The sequence below is a fragment of the Vicugna pacos genome, chromosome 34 (genome assembly GCF_048564905.1).
Source record: "Vicugna pacos chromosome 34, VicPac4, whole genome shotgun sequence".
Classification (NCBI taxonomy): Eukaryota; Metazoa; Chordata; class Mammalia; order Artiodactyla; family Camelidae; genus Vicugna; species Vicugna pacos.
The window spans coordinates 9913536-9926586 of NC_133020.1; the positions used below are offsets into that span (position 1 = coordinate 9913536).

Sequence of the window (13051 nt, forward strand, 5' to 3'; positions counted from 1 at the left end):
ATGGAAAGCAAAACATGACAAAGAAATGAGATTTTTTTTTTTTTGGCAATTCACTTTCAGTGGAGCAGCATGTCATTTTTTTCTCCTATTTCAGACATTAATTTTTTTTATTGAAGTACTGTTGAAGTAGAGTTGGTTTACCATGCTGTGTTCATTTCTGGTGTCACAGCATAGTGATTCAGTTATACATTTGTATTCTCTAACAGATTCTTTCTTATCATAGGTTATTACAAGATACTGAGTATAGTTCCCTGTGCCACACAGTCCTCACAACAAAAATGTTAGATGCATGCAAGCTACACATCATGGATGTTCCCACACTAAAACAGCGCTTCAAGACCACAGTAAGTAATACACTGAATAAGGGTCTCTTTCTCTGTCAGAAGTCTCACTAAGTCATTAAGAGGGATGTTGTTATTTCTCTCATGCTGAGAATCTGAAATGTCTCTCTTCCTGCACAGTCTAGAAGGGGACCCTTTTGGAGGATGCTGTGCTGTGTTACGATGAATGGCAGTTAGGAGAATCTCCTTGGCTTTGTGTCAATCTTCGTTGTACTAAAACAAGTTAAAAAGAAAAAGCCAAGAAGCATTTTTAAGCATAAAAATAATAATAGGCACTCCTGTAATATCTCAAGTGATCTCTGAAATAGAAAGTGGCAGAAAAGAAGGGAAAATGAACGTGGGGGAGGGGGGAGCATTTCATGAAGAAATTTCTCTCCACTTCTCCACATTCACTCCCTGCTACTCCTGCTGCCACTCCTGGATGTTTCTTGGATGCTCAGAGGATGCCTTCCAGTTTATGACTGTACTGATGTTTCCTCTCAGGGAGGAAAAATGGTTCACAAGCGGTGCATTAACCTAAAAGGGAAACATCTGTTTGGAGCATGGAGCAATTTATTGGCTGAGCTCTGAAGACAGTGAGTGCAGCTGAGATCCTCTGTCTGATTTTGCAGGTCGCATCTGAGCACAAGGAAAGGAAAACTGGCCTTTATGAGAGCACTAGCCGGGGACTTAACTGGATTAGAAGAGAGATTACGTTTGTCACTTAGATAAAGGTGGTTTCCGTAACAGTACAGGAAATTTGAGAACAGCAACAGCACTTAATGTTAAGAAAGATATGGTTAAAATGGCAAATTTTATGTCATGTGTTTTTTTTTTACCACGGAAATACTGGTAAGAAGGATTTTTTAAAAACAGATACTCCTCAAATTTCCAATTCTAAAGCAGGTATCAAAAACCCAAAATCTAAATATAACCAAAGTGAGTCAAAGTGAATCCAACTTGAAGAATTCTTTGGTTATGAAATGTCCCCTCAACTTTTACTAATAAGCAAAGAGTCCTTTTGTTTCTATATAGATGATGATGATGATGATGATTAAAGTTTTGGCCTCTTAACAGGACCAGTGTTTCATCCTATTAAGTCTGTGTTCATTGAGAGGGCTTTAAATGTACACAGGTATGTGAAGATCTACAACGAGGGGTGGTATGTACACGAAAGCAAAATGGAAAGAGAGAGAGACTGAGTAGAAAATCTACTAGAATAGAAACTGACTTACAAGTGAAGATTGGATCTAGTTCCAAAGCACCAGACTGGCTCCCACAAACAGACAGTGAATGAAGTCCCCAGGACAAACCTGGCCAAGTCTACACAAGCCAGGTGTCCTACACACCATCAGGTCCCTGCAAGGGTGCAACCAACGGACACGAGGTGTCAAACACACCAGCACGTTCAAAAAGAACTGCATTCAGAGCTGGGTATAACGGGTCACATAATCGGAGATAATTTAATCATTTTTCAAATTGCTTCACAAAGTACAACGGATAAAAGGGGAAAACATACACTATGTAGCGGGCGTACATTGCGTCGTAACACTTGTATGCCAAGAAGATAAATAAAATCTAAACCAACCACTGTCAACAATAAAAATTGCACTTAAAGTTATGGATTTGTGATTATATCAATCACCTTAAAACACAACCTGGAATTATTTGTTCAGGAAGAAAGAAAAAAAATCTTCTCTCTTGAGTCTTTAAATAAACTCTCTACTAAGAAACTATGGGCAGTTCTTTTCAAAGCATGAATTCAGAACTTCTATTTGTCAAATTATATCTTCCCCGAAACAACGACATGCATTAAAGTCTGGATTTGACATAGAACCATCAGTGTTTTAAATAACTTATCAGTGACTAATGATAAATTAGCTGGTATAACAAATCCCTACTTGCCAATAAACACTTGTGCAGAGGTCAGGCTGCTGGTTGCATGAACTACTGCTGGTATAGCACTGCTCCACTTACAAAGCACTTTTTTCAAACACTACAATATTTCATTGAAATCTCACAGCGACCTGATAAAGTATTATCTCCACTCTCCTTTGACAGAGGGGGAAGTACTCTGACAAAGTCATATTTTACAAAGTACAGGAAAGAGCCTAAAATAGAACCCCAGTCCTCGGACTCCAATCACCATGGTCATCCCATGCTCAAAACCCAACATGAAATGGAGAAATTAAACCACCACAAAGGTTTTGAGAGTTTTAATTATTTGCCTCAAGTGAATATATTTTTAATATTCACGTACTTCTTTAGTAATAGGTCACAGCTGATACCCTGAGAATTACTAAGAAGGCAGAAGAGCAAAAGCAAATATAAGAGTCATAAAAGCATGGTGTTCTGTTGGCAAATGTTCTCGCATAGGGCAGCGTGGTGTTGTCGTGTATCTGTTTGCTAGGGTGGATATGTAATCATGGAATTACATATATATATATATATTTATATGTTTTCAGTTTTGTTCTGATGCCAGGTTATTTATACCTGCTATTGTATGGGTTTCTTTGATTACTACAATCAAACATGGATCAGTGTCTTGGAAACAGGTTAACAATTATGTTTTTCTTTTATTCAAAGTGGTAGCTCGGACTGCATCATCCTCTGACACCCAGTGTGGACTGTTTCTCCCCAAATATCTCACTTTACACGGCTCACATACATACGTAACCCAGGTAACATGGAATAATGGTAATAAAACATTTTCTATTTGAAATGCATTGCATAATTTTTAACTCCTGTTATAAACAGACGTCATCTAAAGAACAATTGCCCCTTTTGATGTTTATTTACAGTCCTCCGCCTTCACATGACAAAATGGTTGTTAACATTAATTAGTTTATTTAGCCATAAATTTTTTCAATTACAGGTAACACCATCACAGTGAAAGAATGGCATGACTTAAAAGGGGAAAAAGGGGAAAAAAGCAGAAGCATGACATGGCCAACTACTTTTATTGGGCTAGAGTTGATAGATTATCAAAGAAAACTGTCACCAGGTTTATGATACCTGTTAATTTTTAGCCAGCAAGATAAATTTGTTTTTACTCTTTGGCACGGCTTTGTGCTTGCTTGTCTGCTTGCTCATTTGCTTTCTCTCTTTTTTCTTTTCTTTTTCATTAAAAAAAAAAAACAAACCAGAGTATATTCTCTTTCCCGTACACCTAACCCCAACTTCTATAAATCTCTTTTATTATTTTAACTCATTGTATTTTCCACTCTAGTGATTACCAGGAGGAATGCACTTCTCATGGATTTAAACACACAAGTAGACACAGAAAAACAGAAATAAAATTGAACTCCTGACGCACCTAGTAGCAAACTGTAGCCAATGTCCTGTAATGATGGAGAGCAAGAGGACTGCTTTACTAAGGTGATGGTTGATCAGAACAGAACGCTTCAAGAAGCAAGGGCAGAGATAAAGGAATAATCTTAACTAGCAACCTACTCAATGACCTTGAACAAGTCAACAAGTTGTCTTTTTTCTTTCACCTTAACAATTTCATTTTTTCCTGCCTGTTGACTTGGACTATTGAATTCAGTTGTAATGGTGTCTGAACAACTTACCTCCACAAATGGCAACTCTATATTGTATGAACATTATGCTTCACTTTATACTCGACAATGTTTTACTACTCCAATTACACTTCTGAACAATTCCAGGAGTTTAGGGAATTGATTAAACAACTTAAGTAGACAAACTGAGATCAAGCACTTGAAGAAGCACTATTTGCATATAAATAAGTATTGCACTCACCACAGTTCATCCCTTCCTGGTCTTTACTGAAGGTCTGCCAGGTTTCCAGTTGTCGGGGGCCCAGGTTACCCTGCAGAAGACATAACACAGCCTTTCATCACAATTCCTGTATCATCCCAATGTGTACCCCTCAAGCAGTTAACTTAGTAATAATTTGCCAAGTAAATTAACAAGGTTGGGTTATGGAAATGCTTTCAGATAACTCCACGATGTTACATGACCACCGATTTAAAAGTATTTTTTGTTTTCAAACACCAAATTATATTCTCACTGTTGTTTTAAGAAAGTAGAGTCCTGCTTCATTTAATTGTCCCATGCTTGTTTCTGTCTTCCACATTTCCTCACTTTATAATATTATTGAATCAGTTATTTTTCACCTCCCCAAGGCATCTGATACTTTTATTCACCTTTCAGTAATCTTTGTAATGGGAAAACTTTGCTTTTTTCCCTCCAAATTTCCTTCTGTTCTCCTCTTTGTGAAGGCAAAACAACTCAAAGTCTTAAAATATAATTTACAAATGTTGAGTGGTGTCTTGGAAGTCTATCAAATCGCATTACCATGTGGCTACCTAGAAAAGAACTGGAAAATGACCCCAACAAAATGAAACTGTTTTGTGAAGATAAAGGCAAAGCATACTATAACCCAAACCACAACAGACTACTTGGCTATTTCACTGGGATAATCCAAGCTCTTGCTTCCTGCTTCAGTAAATTTGGGTGCAAATGTCAAATAGCTGCTCTCTTTCCCCAGAAGCAGCTGCATTTGGACATAAGTCCAATGACTGCCAAATGTACAATTCATAATTCCTTTCGCAGGGGACACATGAGTATCCACAGGCACAGAATAATCAAATGATCACCCAGCGTATGGCCTTTAGAGTATATGGTTTTCATCAAAGTCAGTACACAGTAAAAGCATCACCTTCCATTATTTATCATGGTAGTCAGTGGTTTTCGATCTGAATTCCAAGTGGCAAGATCTGTTCCACTTTCAGGCTATGGTCTTCTTCCATTGTCAAAGATTTTGTTATAAAGAGAGGGCCCTCTCATTTTATTATTCCCATAATCAAATTATTAACCTTAGAAAACTTCCCACAAGTGTAGCAATATTGGTTCCATATGGGGATGGAATACTCTGTGTTCTGCTACAAGATCAGACCAATGGCTTCATTAATTAGTAAAGAAAAACTATACTGAATTCCACAAGATATAATGAAAGCCAGTAGAGAACTGTGAGTGCTAAATTTCAGTTCTTAGGGGATAAAGAAGACATTCTTTATTCTAGTTTTCCTACTCAGCAAAATTATGCAGCTCTGTCATGTCCCCTCCAAAGACTGCCACACAGGAGCTATTCCAAATACCTTCGTACACAATGCTTTCAGGCAAAGGCACCACCACCCTATTCTCCAGTCCCTTTTCCAGGGGGAATCACAATTAAGCATTTTAAATGGCTAAAAATTGTTCTTAATGGCCTCTCAAATTTCACAGGGTTAAGATCCAGAAACGACTAGGAAGATTTGAACTGAGTCTTCATCTCCTAGAAAAAGTAATCAGGATTATTAATAAGCACAAGACAAAGAAGAGAGCAGTTCTCACTCCTGATGGTCTGGAATGGTGTGTGTGTGTTTCACTGGAAGAACAGTGGCTCACAAAAAAGGCATAACCATATTAAACCAGCCTGAATCCTTCTTGGAACAAGATAAGCATCTTAAGGATCTTTCAGTTGAAAATAACAGAAATCTACTCAAACCAGCCAGAGTGAAGGAATTTAAAAGAGATTCAAAGTTGTCTTGGAGTAGCCAAATACGGAAAATATATTTAGTTTGATAAAACATGAAAAACTCCTAAGGCAGTTTTTCCTCTCTCAGGCAATTTTTCTACTTCTCTTTTAGACCATCTTCTGCAATGCAGTTATTTTTTTGTTTGTTTGTTTCTCCATAAGAGCAACTTTCAAATGAGTTTCGTTTCCTGCCTCCAACTCTTTTTAACTTATAGGTAGAACGTCCATGGCCGCCTAACGGAGTCTCTCAGGTTCTGAGTTCAAGTTACCAAGAGAGTGAATCTGATTGGCTCACTCTTGAGTCACATTCCACCTTGGCCCAATCAAGTCTGTCCAGGGGTTGGGACCTACCCACCCAAGTAATCTTTCATAGCAATAGGTTATCAGTAATAACACTCGTCCAGTTCAGATAAAATTAATTCCTATAGAACATAAAATACCTTGTTTACTGAAGACACCAAATAAACAGTGATCATAAAAATATAGATATGAAAGCATGCTTCCTAATATGGCGAACAAAACATTTAATTATTATAACATTTCATTGGCTGAATATAGAAGAACGTATCTGAGACTCAGGCACGGATTTAGTAATTTTATTTTGAAATTCAGTATCTCACATTGAAAACAAAATTCATACTGGAAAAATTCTTTTATAAACTACCACCAGTGTGTCCCTTTTATTAGATTTCAATTAGTAGTTGTATGCAAATCACAAACACGGATATATTTTTTAAAACTCCTTGTAAAGGCAGCATATAGAAAATTATCATTCAGTAGGTTAAAACAAATCATGAGAATGTTGTAACAGCATTTGTAATAAGAATACCTTCCATTTACAGCTGTGTGGTGGACACTTTCTGTACAGATTCTCATATACCCATAACAATCCTTACACTGAGGTGCATTTTTTAAACTATTTTTTACAAAGGAGGAATCTGAGGTTCAGGAATACTGTATTTTGTCCATATTACCCAAGGCAAGTATGTAGGGGTAGGATCTCTAATAATCATCAGGCAACCCTTCAACTAATCCAAAAGCATCTTTGCAAAAGTTAGAAGAATCCGACACTTTCTTAAGGCAATGTACTAACATCTGCTAAAAACAAAAATTGCCATTATAAATAAAGAAATACAAAATAACTACAAACGCAAATGGCGCCCTCTAGAACTGTACAATGCAAAACTTGCACAACTATGTATGTCAGCCTGTTCATTGAAACAGTGAAGATGTTATCAATCAGTCCTCCTTTCTCCATGGAGCACCATTCATTAATGCTCTAACCTTCCCCATCTAGCTCCTATTTACTCCCATCCCGCTACCTAGGTAAATGATTAAACTCTAAAAGTATTTTGGCCCGTTTGTTCCATTGACGGGCCAGTGATAAAAGACTTTAAAAGGAGTGTTAAACCACAGTTCCAATAAATCCCTACATATAATTCAATCAATAAAACATTATGTGATCCAAGAAATGCACATGGTTTATGACCCACTGTTCCTCTGTGACCTCCTTTATTTAAAAAAAAAAATCTTAGTTCTACAGCAAACAAGGGAAACCACTTAACATCAACAGAGCTTCCATTTTGTTGTTTGCTAGCTTGATGAAGTGAAATGTGGTATCATTCAGAAGACCTGTTTAGAAGACTTAGCGACTTACATTAATTATGGTTATGTTCATTTGCTTATTTCTTCCATGCTTGTAAGGGTACATTTCTTGCAGAATGATGGTTTTGCCATCTAATCTTACATTAGACCAGCAATGCACAAGGAGAATGGAGTAGAGAAAGAGAAACAGATCAAAATTTACAAGGAAGCATGTGCAGTTTGGAACAATGAATTTATTATAAGACAGTGCTGTAGCTGATGAAAGAGGAAGGGAACCCTTATTTTCATAGTACAAACAAAGGAAGTAAAACCTTAAGAAACCCTGGTTGGTGGGGATGGAGGTTGAGGGAGGGCTGAGAAAGAAGGGAAATGTGCTGCATATGTAAGAATTCCAATAACACTTAGCCAGACATTTCATCCTGAATTTGCAGCACCACTTCACAGAACACCATCTTATTTGATGACATTCTTTTCACTGAAGGCATGGGAGGAGACGTAGAGCCAGCTGGGTTACTTGACCTTGCCTTTAAACTTAAGAGTCTAACATTCTAGCTTTTGTGTAGCAGCAAATTTGTGCAGGAGAACAATACAAAGCCCAGAGTAGTGGCCGTGAAATACATCTTTTGTAGGCCTTCAGTAAAACTTTTGAGATTTTCATGGGACAAGGGTGGCCTCTTACCTTTTATCCTGGTACAAATTATAAAAAAAAATTTAAGAACTTGTCTCCAGCAGCATCGTCTCTTTCCTCCTGCTCATGTCTAGTCTGTCTGACGTGCTGCATGACCGTGTCAGACAACACCATGTCGTCCCTGAGGTCATTCTGCCTTTGTCCAGCTACCGCTCTGAAACTTTCATTGTTCTTGGACCTTGTCACTGATTTTCTATTTCTTTGAGTTTTCATTGATGTCAGTGTGGTTGCTGTCTGCAGAATGCTCAGAGTCTTTCAGGGAAAACAGACATCTAAACAAATAATTATGGTATAGTGCTATAAGTATTAGAATGAAATGTATCTGCTTAAAGTAAAAGGACAAGATTTCTGTACGTGGTTCATAAGGCTTTTATGTTCATTTTTCATTAAGGTAATTCTTAGAACAAGCCAACGTAGTGAGTAGTGGTCAGGGCTGGGATGTATTTTGAAGGAAGAGTTCGCATTTGCTAATAGGTGAGATGCTGCTTTAAGAAAAGGAGGATATGGTAACTCTAAGGGCCGAGATGTGAGGAGCTGGAAAAATTCAGGTGTTAGTCACTGAAAGGATGTATCATTACGCCCTGATATAACACGGTTAACATTTGCTGCATAACAGATCACTCCAAAATCAGTGGCTTAAAAGTGATTTCTGGGTTCACAGTTCTGTGGGTTGACAGTTCCATTTGGGTGGCCTGGTCTCTCTAGTCGGCCAGCTCAGGCTTATTCATGTAGCTTTTCCAGGACAGCAAGAGGGGCGGCGGCGAGGCCTTGTAGGGTCTATGTTCAGAACTTGCACAAGGTCACTTCTGCCACATTCTGTTGCTCAAAACATGTGAGAAAAGACCAGCCAGATTCAAGAGGTGGAGAAACAGACTCCACCCTCTGATGGAAGGAGCTGAAAATAATTTGTGGCCATTTTTAGTCTAGCATAAATAGGAAAGATCATGAGTATAGTCTACTCCGTGTGTTCCTGTAGAGAAAAATGTGTCCTTCAGTGGGAAACTCTGTGCAATATTTACAGCACACTCTTCCAGGTGATCTGATTCTATGGGGGCTATCTTACAACTTGGCGAATCATAGATAACTCATGGTGATGCAAAATGATTCTTGTCTCTGGACATGCAAACTGAATTCTGCCCCCTACAGGCTCTTTTGACATCTCTCCCACAGTGGATGAAGCCAGTCCAACTTCTGTTTGCACATTTATTAATGTATTTCTAACCTATAAATATGTCTGCTCTTTGAATTCTTTTTTCTTCACATTTTAATTTTTAATTGTAGTAACATGAATATAACAAAATTTTGCCATCTTCAGCATTCCTAAGTGTATGGCTCACTAGTAAGGACATTCACACTGTTGTAAATCACCATCATCCATCTCCAGAACTCTCTTCATCTTGAAAAATTCTAAACCCATTGAACAGTAACTCCCTACTCCTCCTTTGTCCCCCAACCCCAACTTCCTGGCAACCACCATCCAACTTCTTATGTCTACAAATTTTCCCACTCTAGAGACTTCATGTCAGTGGAACCACACAATATCTGTGTGACTGGCTTTCTGTCACTTAGATAATATCCTCAAGGTTCATCCAAGTTATAGCAGTGTCAGAATTTCCTTCCTTTTTAAGGCTGAATAATATTCCATTGTATGTATAGACCACATTTTGCTTATTTATTCATCTCTCAAGGGATATTTGAGTTGGTTCTACCTAATAAGAATGCTGATGCTATGAACACAGGTGTACAAGTATCTCTTCAAGACTCTGCTTTCAATTCTTTTGGGTACAGACCCAGAAGTGGGATTGCTGGATCATATGGTAATTCTATTTTTAATTTTTTGAGCAACTACCATATTGTTTTCCATATCAGCTGCACCATTTTACATCCCCACTAACAATGCACCATGATTTCAATTTCCCCATGTCCTCACCAACACCTGCTCCTGTCTGGGTTTCTTTCATAGTAGCCAATCATCCTAATGCATGGGAAGTGGTTGAATTCTTCTTTGACTACCTGTAGTGTCTTACTGCATCTCTCATTAATAATTAAGTTACATAAAAACTTTACTGTTTGTTCACTTTGTATCTGTAAGAGAACAATGTTCTTACTTTTTATTTTGAAAATGATCTTTCAACAAGCTGTAAAGTGGAACAAGACAAGTCATCCAGAATGGGTTTTCTAAAAGTGAGAGAGATTTCAGCATGGGCATTTGCTAATAGATATGAGGCAATAAAGAGGGACACGTCTGACGCAGGAGGAGGGTGTAATAACAGGAGCAAAGTTCCCGAGTAGAGGAAGAGAATCGGATCCAGAGAGTCTTGGAATTTCACACAATTTATTCCCTGTAATTTGAAAGGGAAGCTGAACAGTCATGTAAAATGCAGAGAGATTCCTTTACTTGGTTGGGAGGACATGTGGAACATATTTTTAAATTTCTCATTTTTTTCATCTCTACTTCTTCGCTCAAAACTTAGTGCATAGTGGCCACTTAATAAATGTTTCTAGAGGGACAATAACAAACGTAATCCTACTCTACAAGAAAGAGCACAGTGGGCAAAGATCTATGGTGTCTAATATATCAACACTTTGGATATTCAAGTACTTCAATTCATAGCCTTTGTTAAGAGATTCTTAAAATGTTTTTAAATTCTTTATGTCAATAACTTATATTAGCATTTTTTCTTCCAGTTTCATTGAGGTATAACTGACATTGAGCACGGTGTAAGTTTAAGGTGGACAGCATAATGATTTGACTCACACACATCGTGAAATGATGACCACAGTAAGTTTAGTGAACATCGGTCATCTCACACAGACACTAAATAAGAGAAATAGAAAAAAAAATTGCTTTCCTTGTGATGAGAACTCTTAGGAGTTACTCTCTTAGCAACTTTCCCATATAATATGCAGCAGTGTTCATATCTGGATCATGTTGTATATGACATCCATGGTGTTTATCTTGTAACTGGAATTTTGTACCTTTTGATCACCTTCATCCAATTCCCTTCACCTCCACTCCCAACTCTGGTCTCTTTTTCCAGAAGCCTGTAGAAATAATTTTAGAAGCACACTCTCCCGAATTTCCCTCTACCACCCCTCTTAACAATCAAAGGTAAAAGAGACTTGTAGCAATAATGTCCATCTGTCTGCAATGTGACACATCCTGGACTGACAGAAAACAAACTAATGAGAGGAAGCCACACAGGGATACTGTTCACTGGGCTCTGAAGATGTACTGTTGGCAAGCAGGTGAGCCCTATCTAAGAGATAGGGAATAAAGAAAACATCACGCTTGGTCTCAGATAAGTAGAATATGATTTAAAACAAGAAAACAAACAAGAGCCCAGAACATATCTTCAGACTTGAAATGCGTAAAAAAGGGCAGGCCTGGGAAGAGTGCTAACTGATGGCTGAGTGGCAGTCTCACTGTGCAAAAGACAGCCGTGTGTTCATTAGCATAAACAACGCATTCCAAGGCTCCAAACTATGTAACTTTCCACATTGAGCATCTGGCCCAGCTGACCCCAACGCTGAGTGAGCCAGTCAGCCTCCGAGAATCAAGAGAAAAGTTACACAGACACCAGAGGTAGAAAGATAAACCTCGGAAATTTCTTTCCATTTAATTCAATAAAGGTTAACTGAACACCCTTCATTCAAAAAAAACTGAAACAGAAAGGTACAAAGAGCAGTAAAATGGATACTCTGCTGCCCCACTGTTTTTGATATAATTGCTTTTTTTTCCCTTAGGCTAGAATTTGAACTAAGAAAAAGGACTTGCTTATTATTAATTATGGATCATGGGGAAAAAAACAATATGTGAATTGACTAAACATTTAAATTAAGTCTTACCACTAATTCCCACCGCCTTCCTTCTAGGAATTGTGACCACTGACACCTCCTGCCACAGTACGCTCAGGATCATTTTTGGATCCTGGACAGCTAAATCTGAGTCTCAGTCTGTCCCGAGTCCTCTCCACTGCCATCAGTTTGCCTTTTCTTCTTCCACGCTTACTGGTATGTGGACAGTTTGCCAAAGATTTATAGATTCCTTCTTCTCTCCTACGATGCTGCATTATTGTACCTTTAAGGTTACACTGACAATTTGTATGTCCTCCACCCCTTGTATCCTTTTTCCTTCTAAACGTGTTAGTTCCCCTCTGTGATCTCTCGTTCTCTACCCTGTGTGGTCACCTTGGAGCTGGAAAATCACTGGACACTTTGAACACACACTCAGGAGCAGGGCTGGCTGGCTTTGTGAGCTGTGCTACACTGTCACGTTTCCCCTGCTTGTCCCTACTTACTCCTCCAGAGTGCTTTTCCACTCCCCAGCTCCCTCCTGTGATGCCTGGTTCTCTGCTGCTCTGCTTCAGAAAATCCTGTGGTTTAGTTCATGAGAGGACAACTGCAGAAGGATCAAGTCCTCAGAATACTCAGCAAGGCTCAAGTCAGTCTGCTGTCTGTTTCTCTGCTACTCTGTTTTTCTTTCTGGCCCTGAGGTTCTCAGTATTGGAGAGAATGACAATGTCATTTGAAAAATCTCCCCCACAATTTCATAGATCACCCTCTCACCCATGTCTTCTCCCAACACATGCTCTGTAAAATGTCACATTTACAGCTAGAACTAGCTGCAGAATTTGCCAGAAAATTTTGGGGGCTCTATTTCTTATTAAAAAAAAAAAAACCCTTATGATGATTCACATCACAAGGCTGATGCAGGAGACTGTCAGGCCAATTTTAATTTCAATCTTTTATGTTTCCTCCCCACTCACTGTCATGCTAATGACTCTTAAAATACCCCAAAGACAGGCAAATAAGAAAGCAAAGACAAAAGCCAGAGGATTCCAAGTTCCCAAATGAGCAAATGTTGCCCATATTTGAGAAAAAAATTATATTGGC

General features: G+C 38.4%; 1 protein-coding gene across 1 annotated transcript in view; it reads right to left on the minus strand.

Moving 5' to 3' along the window:
* The window catches only part of LOC140691244 (uncharacterized), a 46953-nt gene that overhangs the window by 12563 nt on the left and 21339 nt on the right, over positions 1-13051 (minus strand). The window contains exon 7 of the mRNA XM_072954258.1: positions 4083-4152. Coding sequence (XP_072810359.1) covers positions 4083-4152 — 70 coding nt within the window. The remainder of the gene's footprint in view (positions 1-4082; positions 4153-13051) is intronic.